Genomic DNA, 14,594 nt, shown 5'->3' with positions numbered 1-14,594 from the left:
TTCCATGTGTGTGTGAGTGTGTGGTGTTAGGTAGCTGGGAAGCTCTTACACCTGAGCTGGCAGCCTCTGGAGGTGGCTCTGGGTGCAGAACTTGTCTTGACATTGCATGGCTCAGTGCTGTGTCGTGGCACTTGATACATTTCTAGAGCCAGATGAAAACCCCGCAGTGTGAGGGGTTTTGAACACTTCCATTGGAGATGTTGGCACTCCTGTGGACATCCAGATTCATTCTTTATGGAGTTGAGTCAGCATCTGCATTGTAGCCCTTGGGTCTTCGTGCCACCTACCTGACAGCACGGGTTGTTTCCCTGCCTGTTTTGCTTTGGCAGAGTACAGATGGTGTTCTTGTCTCTGGCCCTGCAGAATAAAAAATGTCCTGGCTACTTGCACAGGTTGTGTTCTGTTGGTCTGCTTTCCTGTGTGACATAAAAACTTGTTCCTGTATTAATTCCAACAACTTACATTGTCCTACTTCACAAAGTCTCACTTTTTCCTGTTGCCAGCTGCTCAATCAGGTCTGACTGCTTTTCACTGTGTTTCTTTTGTTCCCTCAGTGTAGGGTGTGCAAAAAGCTTTTAATTTCTTTTTGTGTCTTTTTCCAGTTTAAGAGGCTCAGCTAATATGTCTTCTACACTCATGCATATTAATTGTTCCTTTGTGCATTTTGTGAGAGCTCTGAGGTGCTGCCTGTGAGAAACTTGTGGATTCATGTGTCTTACAAAGCTTTGTTTTGTTTTGCCATAGCCTCTGAAGGAATATCAGATTGTAGCAGATTTATTTCACTGTTGCCCTTCAAAAGGAATTTAATTAAGTATTTGCAGCTTAAGGGACTTTATAGTCCCTCACACAAGAAAGCTGTTGCTGTCATCTTTGTGATGACTATTAAGCCATTGAAATGGAAGCTCTTAACTTTTCCTGACTGCAAGAAAATACTAATTGAAATAATTAGAGATATTTTTGGCCTTGTTGAATAAAAGAACATGTAAGCCAATGCAATTTGATAATGCTGTGGGAAAAAATAGTCCTGTCCTTCCAGTGGCCTCCTCCTTGATCTTCATGCCAGAACATGAATTTGTTCAGCTGTATAAGGTGAAGGAAATAAACTAGTTAGGAGAAAAATGAGCATTTTTCACGTGGACCTTTATTTCCAACTTGAGCACAAGGTGAACTGTATATGATGGGCAAGAAAAGGAGGCTTTAATTTATTTACTTCAAGATAAGCATCTGTAATCCACTGCTAAAATGCATTTTATATTAACATGTAGATTGTGATGTCCCAAGTAGTGTGACAGATTTATTTGGGGAAATACCAGACTAAATCTACTCGTATAGCTTGTTGTGTGTTAGATACAAGACCCAAAATAAGTCTTTTAGTTTTTCATATTTACTTGGGTATAAATTAAATGTAATAAAAATAAATAATCCTTGAAGCTCCATGACTTCTTTTTGTCAAGCAGGCTGGCTAAACAAATTCCTAAGAAAAGAGCACTGTATAGCAATCTCCAGAATAAAAATGTAGGTTGTTTAATAGAGATGTTGCTTTTACCCAAGTGTTTAATAATGATCGTTCAAGATGAGCAGGATTTCAATTATTCAGCTGTGAGATGTAGCCTCTGATGGTGCAATCATGTCTGTTTCTATTAAGAATAATGATTTTTCTGTTATTTGTTAATGAATTTGCCTGATAAAATGTCTTACAAGTGGTAGCCAGCTTTTCTCTGATCTTAGCCTGTGAACCATAAGTGGGATGTAACTTGGGCTGGTTGTTACATTTTTTTTCTCTATAACTCTACAACCATTTAGTTCTTGATTCTCTGTCCTAGATTGCTGTAAGGCCTGGGAAGTTGACTGGAAACAGCAGAGGGTGAAGGTTACAGCACTGTGGTAAGTGTGCTATTTTAAAACATCGAGGAGAAGAGCTGGGAGAGGAGCTGATATGGAATCGTGAGTCCAGGAGTGAATCACTGGGTGATGAATTGTCTGCAGCTGTGTGTGGGAAGATGAAAGAGCTGAGGATTTAAAAAGAGGAGGCAGCAGTAGCTGGCAGCATGTTCTTGCTCATGGTGAAGGGAGGGAGGTGCATGCAGAGTATGAGGACAGGTACTTGGTGCTTCACGTTAAAGCTGTGAAACACACTAATCCATTTATCCTCATTTTGTGTTTGCTAATTAGAGCATTAATATTTTCTTTACTGCTCAAGTGGGAAATTGGGGAGAAATATGATGTTTTCCATTAATTACATGCAAGTTTAGTGGTGGAAGTCAAAACTAGAAGTTGGCTAACCTTGACACCATACTCTACGAGCTTGGTTAATTTATTAGTTTGTAAGAATGTAAAGGCACTAATAGTTTGTTGCCAATTTAAGATTTTAGTCTCATTGCACGTTATATCTTGCTATGGTAGAACCAATCCAGAGTATTTCCAGTTAGGTTATTTATTGATTTTTTTTCCTCCTAAAGTGGCTTTTTAGAAGATGACCATAGAGGATCTCCCAGAACCTTCCTTCGAAGGAGATTGCCTCATTGAAAGAGAACGATTCTTATTCCCAAACTCTGAAACATCTGTTACTTTTTCTGTTGCTGCTGCACCAATGCCTTCAGACTGTGGTATGTACTTTAAACAGAAAATGAATTTGTGATAAATTTTAAGAAAAGCTGAAAACTCTTAATTATTTCTTTCCAGAAAAAGCTTTCTTCTTATTAAATGGATACTCTGTTAATTGAAATGAAAGATGAAGATCCATGCTTCTTCCATTTTTCTTATTGCATACACTATCAGTTATATCTTTTCCTTCATTTGTCACAGTTCTGTGCATGTGTTGTCACATTTGTAGTTTTTGTAGTTTTCACTTTTCAGCATAGAATTGGATATTGTGTTAAAATGTAAAATTGGAGTAAGTAAGGGATATCAGATTTAAAACCTCTAGAGTTACACTTTTTCTTGTACCTTCAGTGTGTAAATGATGTACTATAAGAGGATAATTCTGTTGGAAGTGTACATATTTGTCATGGTAAGGACTGTAAAGTGAGTGGTAGAAAATTATACCAAGTATTAGTGATCAGCATTCAGAATAATGTTTATCCTTAATAAGTGTCTTCACATGTATAAATTATAGTAAAATTTCTATCAGTAATATAATATGTTAAAATATCACTGTAGGTAAGGAGCCTGACTGATAGCTACAATTACAATGCCTTTGAATGTTGCAGATATGTCAGTTCCATCTATATACCTTAAAAATTACTCCCTCCGCTTCTGTGTTTCCCATACATTGATTTGAACAATCAGCTGTATTCAGGAAAAATAAATACATGTAATGTTCTGTCTTTGACAGACTCGGCATTCTTGAGACCCATTTCATAAGTTAGCTCAGGCTGGGAATGTAAATGTTCCATATGACATATTTCAGTACATGGATGTGTGTCTTTACATGGTTTAGTCCTGTTCTCATCACTTGTCTCTCCTAGTCTACTCTTTAAGTACTGCCATCATTTATTCTATTCTGCTTTTTCATCCCTTAGATAAAGTCTCCATTTACCTTCTTTAAACATTGTTTTGTTGTGTTATCTTTTACTAACTCTATGATCTCTCTGTTATCTGTTCCACCTGGTCTCTGCCCACTCATTAAGTTTAAAGAAATCCTTTTTTAGTAGATTGCTGTCAGCTGTGTAACAGGAACATTGGTGAATCTGGGTAAAGGAGGTTAAACCAGGACAGAGGGAGATTCTCAGTCTTTACATTCAGTGCATTTATTTTTCCTTAATGCAGTTGAGCACTGTAATCAATACTTGGGAAAGACAGAGGGGGGAAAGTAATATTTTAATGTATCTGGATGCCATTACCATCCTTTCATGGGATTCATTGCTTTAACAGATTTTCTGTAGCATTGCTTTGGTTTGCAAAGACTACAACTGATCACCTGTTAAACACTTAGGGTGGTTGTTATTAATACTTGATACAGTCTCAGATTTTTACCCTACCATGCTGATTGTAAGAGTTGATTTCTGATAGATAATTTGGATCAGGTTTGCAGCTAGAAATCTTCCTGGTAAAGCAAGAACTGTGAATATCCTGCGAGATCATTAATCTTGTTGCCTAGTTGTCTGTTTACTTCATAGCTTTCAGCTGTAGATCAGCTGTGGTTTATGTGGAAGGTGAATATTGGTGAATAAATCAGTAGATGTGTGTTGATGCATGGGATGTAGGGAAGAAGCACACTTCATGTAGTGCTGAGAGATAAAGGGTTTGGGGTTTTTTTTATATGCTATAAAATAAAAATTCATGTTAAATATCAGTGAAGTTGTCCTCGTTTTCCATTCTTGTTGAATCTAGGCAATGCAGTTTAAGGAACTAAATAGCCAGGAAGCAAACTCTACATGCTTTTATCTGTTAATCCAATCTAGAAGTCAGGTATGCTGTTTTTGGGGAAAGGTGGGGATGATTCACCCAGGGATGGTTTGTGCCATGTCACACACCCAGATGGCTGATGGTGTTTGTTGTTTAACCTGTCTGTCCTGTCTGAGAGCCCTGAATCTGGATGTGAGCTGAGCTGTACATTTATCCCAAACCTGTTTAAAAGGCAACTCCCTGATAACTTCAGCAGGGGTAAGAGTTCAGTGTTTGCCATGATTCACTTGCTGATGGCAGTAGGCTCTGCTTCCATTTCCTCTCCTCATAGCCATTGCTATCCAGATTCTTTCATATAATCTTCCAGAGTTGGAAGAAATTCCACAGATTTAAAATAGAGGATGTGTATAGACATAGACACACACACCTGTGAGGAATGTGATGTGTACTTTCATAATAAGGTGTTTTATGCACTTACACTTTGGGTTGCTTGAGGGAACATGAGGCTTAAAAATCTTTAAAAGTGTTGTTTTGGTGGTTTTTTTTTTTTTTTTTTTTTTTTTTTTTTTTGTTTTGTTTTGTTTTGTTTTGTTTTGTTTTTGTTTTTTTTTTTTTTTTTTTTTTTTTTTCTGATCTTGGTTTGATGTCTTAATTTTTGAAGGTGTTTGTTTCCTGGAGCTGCCACCAGCTGGGATTGATGCATTCATGAAATACTGAAAATAGCAGAGGTCACAGAATGCCTTCCTGATTAGAGTGTGTGTTTATATTTTAGTATGCTTTATGTAAATTGTGATGGAAGAAGAGGAAGGAAAAGGCATGTTTTGTAGCACATGGAGAAATCATCTATGCATTTGATCCCTGAGAGGTCAATAGGGTTGTCTGTGCTTGGGGGCAGCTTTGAACCTGCAGCCTTTGCCTGGCTTGAACAACAGTAAACCCTTATTAGCAGAATCACTGTACATCTCTGTTACTCCTTGCCTAAAATTAAAATCACTCTTGGAGTACTATTGTATTGGTTATTGATTCAAAACTTTTTCAGAAGTATAAGCAAGATGTAAGTACTAAAGGAAAAATAGAGCAGATGTTAGAGAAAATTTTCCAAATTAATTCAGCATTCTGGTTTTTCCAGTGTAATGAGTGACTCTCTCTGCTGTTTTTTGCCTATGAGTTTGAAAAACTAGATGCATGTTAAATGTCATGATTTTATATAAGGACTCTTTTCTTTTTTAACAGAGTTTTCCTTCTTCGATCCCAATGATGCAGCATGCCAAGAAATACTCTTTGACCCCAAAACATCAGTTTCTGAATTGTTTGCTATCTTAAGGCAGTGGGTTCCACAGGTCCAGCAGAATATTGATATTATTGGGAATGAGGTGAGATACAAATTAAGATCCTTGAGTGCTCTCAGTGTTAAATACTGTGTTGACAGTGAATAAAAGCAGTTCCTTCAGAAGCAGAATTAATCATAAATGCAGATAGTTTCTGCCTTTTAACAGATAGTGACTGATCGTGCCTTGTATTCAACAGGTTGTCAGGTTTTATTTAGAAAAAGAAAGGTGATGGATAAAATTCAGTATATTTGCAATGAACAGTGCTTCTCTCAAGGCACTTGTGTTGAGACCCTTCACCTTGGTGTTTCAGTTTCCTACTGAGCAATAATGCCAAACTCCAATATATAAAGTTACTGTTGAAGCCTGACCTTAAGGGCAATCTTTCCTAGGTACAAAATGTGTTTCTGGTATTTCCATCCTACTTTCTTATTTTTTTTTTCTGGAGTACAGGTTTTTCTGGACATGTGGGGAAGTGTAGTGAAGATTAACCCTACCATATTACAACTGGGGCTTCTTTCTGGGAGTGTGTGGGAATGCGGTGGGCAATTGTTGAGAGATCAAAGAACAAGGGGAGAGCTTCATCAATCATTTTCCCATGAAGTTAACTGCTTAACTTTTTAGCATGTGAAGTATATGTTAGAAGGAGCAATATAAAGAATTTTTAAAATGTGTAAATAATGAAGGTTAATTATGATGCTATTTACTACATTAGTGTAATTGCTCAGCTTTGCAATTAGAGTATTTTCTGGCAGGCTTCTTTGTTACTAGCCCTTGCAATGAATCCAGGAATAAATATATCTGAAGTAGTGATGTCAGAGATGTACCAGAGCTAAAATATTCTTGTTTTCCACTTGCCTGTCAGATCATTAAAAGGGGTTGCAATGTGAATGACAGAGATGGACTGACTGATATGACCCTCCTGCATTACACTTGCAAATCAGGGGCTCATGGCATTGGTGAGTAAAAAAAAAGTCATTATAGATGTAAAAACCCAACTGACCCCCATAAGCTTATCCCACTGACTCTTACAGAATTTTTCCTTGCAGTATATATATATATATATATAGTTTTTAGTGCTTTGTTTTCTTTTCTAGTGACCATGAGCAAGGAAGGTGCAGAACTGCAGCTGTGGCCATGGGGAGCACACTGAGTTAGTGGTATAGGGATTACACAGAGTAGTACCAGCTTAAACAGATACTTCATGTAGCAAAGGCAGTTTCAGACTGAGGTGCAAGCTGCAAGTTTGCTGTAGCTTTTGCTGTAGTTTGTTATAGCAGAACATTTAGGGGACTGGCTGTTCTTGTTTTGTTTATTTCACCACCTTTGTTTTAGAAGAGCACTATAAACTTTGTTTGTATTATTACAGTCATAAATACAGGAAATGAGAGCACATTTAAGTCTGTTTGAACACCCCTATTAACTTTTCTGTGTTGTGTTACTTTTCTGTTGACCTGAGCCCACTTCTCCTCTGAGTTTGAGAGAAGTCTGGCATAGGTTGTCTTCCGTGGTGTTGGCAGATCTTTTAACATGAACTTCAGCATTGTGATGTGCAATTCTTTTTCTCCTATCAGATGCTAAGACTCTTGGGTTTGGTGGCCAACACAGTCCTTATATTAGAGAAAAACAGATAGTATTATTATTATTATACACAAGAGATTTCAGCCCTTTATGATAAAGGGCAAATATTTCTGTATCCAATCCTAAAAAGAAAAGGCATAGTAATAGTTCTGCTGTGAGCTTGAAGGGCTTAATGTACATTTTATGTTACAGGCAAACATGTGTGTTTTTTCAGGTCAAATAAATAAATCACTAATGCACACTTTACAAAAATTACCCTGCAGGTGATGTTGAAACTGCAGTAAAATTTGCAACACAGCTGATTGATTTGGGTGCTGACAGCAGCTTACGCAGCCGCTGGACCAACATGAATGCCTTGCACTATGCTGCCTACTTTGATGTTCCAGAGCTGATCAGTGTTATTTTGAAAAATGCAAAGCCAAAAGGTAGGCATTGTGACCCTTGTTTCATGTAGTTGTCCATATTTTGTACATCCTAACCTGACATATAGAGGTCTGTGGGGTGTTCATTTATCCTTTAGACATAAATAATTTCTTATTCTTTTATTCAGCCTCGTTGGTTCATTTTTTTCTTAACTTATTTTTAATGGCTTATTGTACTCTTTCCATTGCTGATTTTTAAACTTGAACTTTGTACAAGACAATGGAAGTCTCAAATAAACTGGAGAGCAAACAGGTTAACTTTAAGTTATTGAGAACTAAGAGAATGTTTGCAAAAAACCAAAGATATAGCTATTTTAGTAAATCTTGTGGTTTTTAAGGTTGCTTAAACATTGAGAGGTATGTTTGAAATGCAGGGAGAAGGTTAAAGGAGTAGTGGGGATTTGGCAATTGCATGTGGCAAACCTGTGATTGAGGCTATTTTGACATGTTGGTTTTTGTCGTTTCTCAGCTATGTAGAAGGTCCTGTTTAAGGAACAATTTGACTTTAGTGTTTGGCATAAATAGGTAACACCTTTTGCAATGATACTGTGAAGGATTGGTAATTGGAGCCCTATTTACACTAATGCAGATGGAAATACAGACATGGTTCTGAACCAGAACTGTTTGTTTCTAATTTGGTCAGGACAGCAAAACCAGTAAGCAACTTTATCACTAAAATTGTACAAATGTGATTTTGTTCTACTGAATATCCTTCTGATTATGCCAATTTGCAAAAGGATTTGTTTATCTAGGGACTCTGTCTTAACAATTTGAAAAGCTGGTAGGTTTTTGGAGTACCCAAGGCTTGCTTACCACATCTTGAATCTCAGTGAAGGTAATAATTAAGCAGTGCTGTACTGGTGTGACTTGCCTGGGAGGTGGCAAGTGTGGGTTGGTAACAAAAGACAAAATCAGACTGCACAGTAGTTAAGTCCACATCACATTTCAATGGCCTGGTCTCCATAATTTGCATCAGCCGTTTAGGTCTCCTTTCAGACCTTATTTGCATTTGGTGTTCTCCTCCTGTGCAGTTCCTACAGAAGGGTTGGGATTTTGCTCAGATTTCCAAGGAAACTACTCCGGTTAAATGTCTTGGCATTTGGCAGTTCTTGGATAAGCAGCTGATTTTTTTATCTCAGGAAATACATAAAATTATTTGCCCTGGAAACAATGGATAGTCTGAATTAATAGAATAATTTTAGCTCCACACTTCATCAGGCAGTTTGCAGAGAAGGAAGAACATACGTAGAAGGTGAACATGCTTGGATGGATCCATACTGAACTGGAGAAAAAATAGTTGTTAATATATAAATAACTTTTCAAGTGTGCTGACTCTGAGACAGCCATTGTGAAGCACAGGTGTTTCCTTTTGATTTATTGCTAAACTACGTTCCTTATGATGCTCTCTAGTTAAATTCTTCATACAGATTTACTCCTCAGTTATTATAGGAGAGAGCTAGTTTGATCCTGGATTTATAGAGGTTTTAAATACAAAAATTGTATATGATTTTCCTCTAGATAGTTTGAGGGTAGTTACCAGGTAACATAAGATATTTGTCTTTCTGTCACCTCTACTATGCCCACTTATAGCTCTGATCTAAGAGACTTGTTCAGAAAAATCTAAGCATGAAGATTGCAAGTCTGAGGAAGTCACACAGTCTAACTCAAAAACCACAGATCAGTTGTTTTTCAAAATAAGAATACATGCAACTGTTGCTGGCTCAGTAGCTGATGCTGCTGACCAGTATTTCTGCAAATTGGTTTCTGTGTGTGCAGAAAATGTTTGGCTGTATTCCCTGGAAGTTTCAATGGCTGTATACAGCTCCTCAGCTTCTAGCTGGTTTTAAACTGGTAATGTTTTCTGGCCTTTGGTATATAAAGGGTACATCTGCATTTGTTGCTCTCATTATGACTGAGGCATGTGAATGCAGTCTTTTTTCATGTTTGTGTTCAGTGCAATTGCAAACCTGTTAAATTCTGATTGCAAATTTGTTACCTTTGATCTTTATAAAATTGAGTCAATTTTATTAGTATGTATGAACTTAGCATGTCTATACAGACATATACAACTGTGTGTCTTCTGTATATGTTGATACTGTATTTGTTCCTTTAGTGTAACTATATAAGGATTTTGATGCAGTTGGGATATACTTTGTTTATGGCACTGTGAGAAGGGCTGGTGTTTTTTTGGGATGGAGACTGCTGCTGGAAAATATGAGCAGACTCTTCAGCCCTGAGGTGGAAAGTTTTATGTTCCTCATTGGTATTTCAAATTGGAATATGATTGCTAATAGTTGTGGTCTTTTGGTTTGTGTATTAAATCAGGCATTTTTAATTAACAATCCTATACCTAATTGACTCAAAATGACATCTCTCATGTGTAATTTAAGAGAGGAGCCTCCAACTAAACAGACATTTAAACTCCAATCTTCTAGAGTAGTAATAACTTCATAGCAGATTCAAAGATATATTGGGAACAACTGATAGAAATATATATTGTGCTAAATCACTTCCAGTCAAATGCAGTGCTCCATTTTCCAAACTACCAGTGTAGACCCTTCAGAGTGCAATTCTTTGAAAACAAAGAAATTATAACCAGTCACCAGCTCTTACTTCATTCCTGGCCATTAGTAATTAAATCAGTGTAAAGCAGATGTATAATCAGTTTGCCCTTCCCCTAATGCCTGCTCACAAAGGAAAACAACTGGTTGAAGATGCATCTCATTTTAATGTTTGACACCTAGAAGCAATAAAATATAAATGTTCTTGAAACATTAAAACATTAATTTACTTGCAAACCTGAAGTTACTCACATGTTAATCTTGGCACAGTAGATTTGGCATCCTGAGTAGCAGCAACTTTGCAGTTAAGCCATCAGTATTAAAAAATGAGTGAAAGTTATGTGCTCATCTTTCAGGTTGGTTCGTGGTATGAATAAACAGATGTAAATAAGGTTGATATTCTGTGTAGAATTGCTTCTTGTATGCATTTGGTACATAAATAATGGTGTGTCTGTGTAAATGCTGACATAAACTGTAAAAATGAATGTCCTGACAAGGAATCTGTAGGGGAAAATGTTCATATAACAGACTTGCATACCTCACATGTGATGTTTAATTGCAGATGTGGATGCCACCTGTAGTGATTTTGATTTTGGAACAGCTTTGCATATTGCTGCATTTAACCTATGCACAGGAGCTGTCAAGTGTTTACTGGAACATGGAGCAAATCCTGCCTTTAGGGTAAGGAGTTAGGTTGTAGAGTCATCAGAAGGTGAAAAAGGTATCTGGAAAAACCAAACAGTCTGTCCAGGATTTTGATTAGCTAAAAGTGTGCTACATGGAATGAGAGTGCCTCAGAAAAAGATCTGTACAACTCACAGTGGATGATTTTGTGTGCTTTGTTGTTAAGTCTACTTGTGTGTTGGAAGTTTGTATTTTTGTGTCATGGTCTAGTTCATTGCTACAAATAACTTTCAGGAGGTTTTCTGTTCATTGTTTGAGCTTTCATTTATTAATACTCATGGGTGTCTTGCAACAGCTGAGTCCCCATGGCAGTGGGGATCTTTAAAGAAATGAAGGAGTGCAATTTTTGCCCTCCAGAAATGCAGTGTTGTGCTTAGCAGTGAGCCTGGTGTTAGCATGAGTAACTGAGAATGTATAAACATCACCTGCTCTGCTTAGAAACCTAATAATAGCCATAGGTTATAGTGCAAAGTGTTGCTGTATGTGTCTAGCCACAGTCTTGGGTTTTGACTGAGTTTTGTATTTGATTTGGGTGTTTGCTGTTTTGTGAGGGGTTGTTTTGTTGTTTTTTTTGGGGGGAAGGGCTTGGAAGGTTTTCTTACTTTAGCAAAACCAGTATCTAAGTTCTCCATTTTTAAATGCAGGGGGTTGTTTTAAATGAGAAACCATAGTTGTGTTAAGGGTACTCAAAATTATAATTTTATGTAGCACTGTTGGTGTGAAATCTTCTGGAACGTTTTTTTTTTCCATACAATTAATGATATTCAATCTAGATCTCTTAAAAATGGTGGGTTTCTTCTTTGTCTCTCTATTCAGTGTGCATGAATGTGTCTCAGGTTCTCTGGCAGCTGTATGTTTAGGATTCTGTTGTCACAGAGAATACTGCTTTGTAGTTGCATGAGCATTCTGAGCAGGCAGAGGTGGCTGTGCCCTTGAGAAGAGAAATCCTGGGCTTCCCCTGAGCTTCCACTTTGCCTTCTTGCCACTGCTCTGCCCCTGCTTTGTGTTGGCACAGAGGTTTGCAGGGCACCTGGTGGGCTGAATTGTGGGACTGATGTGACCATGATAATCTCTAATGTCATGACTACAAACTCAAACTCCTCGCTCAACTTTAACCCAGCTATATCCTGTTTTTAAGATTGTGTGATTTTACTTACACAGTGATTGGAGATTTTTAAGGAATGGTGGGTGTTGAATTGCTCAAACCTGCAATAAAGTTTTGACTAGAGATAGTGTGTAGAGTTTGATTATTTGGGAACAGCAGTGTAAATTCTGGGTAAGGACTGTACTTTCCTAGCTTTGAGATGGATTGAGAGGGGGCTCAGGAAACATTGAACTTCTAGTTTGTTTTGTAGGGACCAGAACAAATAGTCTTACTCTGCCTCATTCCTTCTGGTAATGTCTGAGTCCAGGGGCTCAGGTGAGACAAATCTGGAAGAGTGAGATGATCGTTTTTCCTCACATGTTGTGAAAATGGGCAGACAGCTGAAGCTCCACACCAGTGGCCTTGCTGAGGAGTGTAGGTAGAACTGTCCCTGGAGCAGCCTGGCAGTACCTGCTGTCTGGGCACCTGGCCTGGGGTTGAGGTTAACTCCAGAGGAGCTGGTACTCCAACAACTTGTCCTGTCACATAGGGCATGCAGGCAATCACAGTCACAGCTCTCTGGGAATGAGACCTGTTGGGAAAGGACTCTGTCCTTAATCCAGCTCTTGTAGGATAGTCTGTGCCTTGATAAACCTGAGCAGATTTATTCAGGTACTTATGTGAGCCATCACATTTGCCTATTCTATACATGCAACATCCATTAGTTAAATTCCCTCTTACATTTGGAATAAGCCTCATCAAGGAGCAAGATATATGCTGGGTAAAGATACATTCTTTGGGAGGAGTTGGCCTTTTGGTATTGGCATTACAGACCAGAAGTCTGTGTTAGTTTCCTAACTCTTTGTTCAGGTACACAGATACACACAAGTGTTTTGTTTCAGGTGTTCTGAGTAGTAATGATGTTCTTAAGTTTGAAAATGTTGGTTACTTGTCAGTTTCAAAAATGAGATGCTGTACATGCCAGCTGATCTATCTAAGGATGTTTTGGCATCCTTATTTGAAAATGTGGATTTTTAAAATATATTTTAATATATAATATATTTCATATATTATATTATAGGAAAAATGTCTAATAAAGAGGATTAAACACTTTGTAAAATGCTGTGGTTTCAGCTGATCAGGTTTATCTTGTAACAACATGAAATCCTGTGCTATGTTATGTTTCTGCAGAATGACAAGGGGCAGATTCCAGCAGATGTGGTTCCTGATCCAGTAGATATGCCACTGGAAATGGCAGATGCAGCAGCCAGTGCAAAGGAAATCAAGCAGATCCTGCTGGATGCAGTGCCTCTCTCGTGTGACATCTCCAAAGCCATGATTCCAACCTATGACCATGTCACAGGCAGGGCCATGCTTTTATCACTTGGCCTGAAGCTGGGAGATCGTGTTGTTATTGCAGGACAGAAGGTATGGCCACCAACCTGGTATATTCTCATAATTCCTGCAGAGTCCATTTATTTACCACTTTGGAGACATGCCTCCAATTAAAGCTCTGAAATGCTTTCTGGAAGGTGTGATCTCTGGATGGCAGCAAGGAATGGGTTACAGAAAGTAATAAGCTGAAGAGTTGTTGATAAAGTCATTATTATGAAAAGCAGTTTTGACAGGCATAGGCTGCATTTTCTGTCTTTAAATTATTTTTAACTGTCTCCAATAATACATCAGCACGGCTCAGCTTTTATTAACATTTTTGGTGTCACATCAAAGTGATGGTAAAATTCACAAATTACTTTGTGAGTTGTCCAGCTTTGTTAGGAGTGTGCATTTGTGAAGTACTCCTGATGGTTTCCAGAGGGCAGGAAAAAAACCATTCAGTTCTGCTTAGCCTATAGTAACCCAATTTCACTGGTGCAATGCAGCTAAAATCTTTGAAGCAGTGCTGTGCCAACGGAGTTGTTACATGGTTCTGTGCAAGTATAAGGATGTAGCTAATAGAGGTCTAGCTCAAATGTGAATGGCTTTTTAGAAGCTACCATGACAGCCACCTTTCTAAAAATATATTTGAAAACTGTAACATTGCATAAACTGTAATATTGCATTAAGTATTCAGGTTTTTTATTTGCTCTGATAGCAGGGGATCTAAGCGCTAGAACTCTTTTAAAGAAGTACTTTTTTCCTGGTATGTATTGAAAGCATTTGTGAGCAAAATTTGATATTTGAGTAGCTTTCACTTTAATAGCTTTCCTAATATAATTTTAGATTTGTAACTGTCACAACTGAAATGTTTTAAAGTGATCTCCAGCAAGAGTGTGAATCAGCTTCCATTGTGTGTTTAGATTTGGTGTATTCTTGACATTGGGTCAGGGAAAGTGAAGGAATCACTAGCTATGCAGAAGGCATTTTAACTAAAGTGTGTACAGAAAGCCACTTATCCTTTAAAGACAGAAGTTTCTTCATCAGAAATCACAGTGGCAGCAAGGGAAGATAATGTAAATGCAAGTTAATGGAGGCTTTAGAGCAAGAAAGTGATGAAATTGGTGCTCTTGTGTATCTTTCCTCTAAGTTAGGCCCACACAATGGTTTGTGCTGTGCTGTGGTCACTGTGGTCACCAAAGACCAGCAGGGC

General features: G+C 37.9%; 1 protein-coding gene across 5 annotated transcripts in view; it reads left to right on the top strand.

Annotated features, from left to right (window-relative positions):
• CLIP4 (CAP-Gly domain containing linker protein family member 4) overlaps positions 1–14,594 on the top strand; it is a 30,087-nt gene that overhangs the window by 1,794 nt on the left and 13,699 nt on the right. For 2 of the 5 annotated variants that reach the window (XM_083858398.1, XM_083858397.1), the window contains 7 exons: positions 1,824–1,884; positions 2,460–2,606; positions 5,581–5,720; positions 6,541–6,634; positions 7,520–7,681; positions 10,802–10,920; positions 13,199–13,435. In XM_083858398.1, the coding sequence (XP_083714524.1) occupies positions 2,474–2,606; positions 5,581–5,720; positions 6,541–6,634; positions 7,520–7,681; positions 10,802–10,920; positions 13,199–13,435 (885 nt within the window). In that variant the 5' untranslated portion in view covers positions 1,824–1,884; positions 2,460–2,473. Of the gene's footprint in view, positions 1–1,823; positions 2,101–2,459; positions 2,607–5,580; positions 5,721–6,540; positions 6,635–7,519; positions 7,682–10,801; positions 10,921–13,198; positions 13,436–14,594 lie in introns of all 5 variants that reach the window. The other 3 variants (XM_083858401.1, XM_083858399.1, XM_083858400.1) reach the window with 2 other exon arrangements.

This window comes from Zosterops lateralis (genome assembly GCF_965231275.1).
Source record: "Zosterops lateralis genome assembly, chromosome: 3".
NCBI classification, from domain to species: domain Eukaryota; kingdom Metazoa; phylum Chordata; class Aves; order Passeriformes; family Zosteropidae; genus Zosterops; species Zosterops lateralis.
This window is presented reverse-complemented; position numbering and strand designations above follow the sequence as displayed.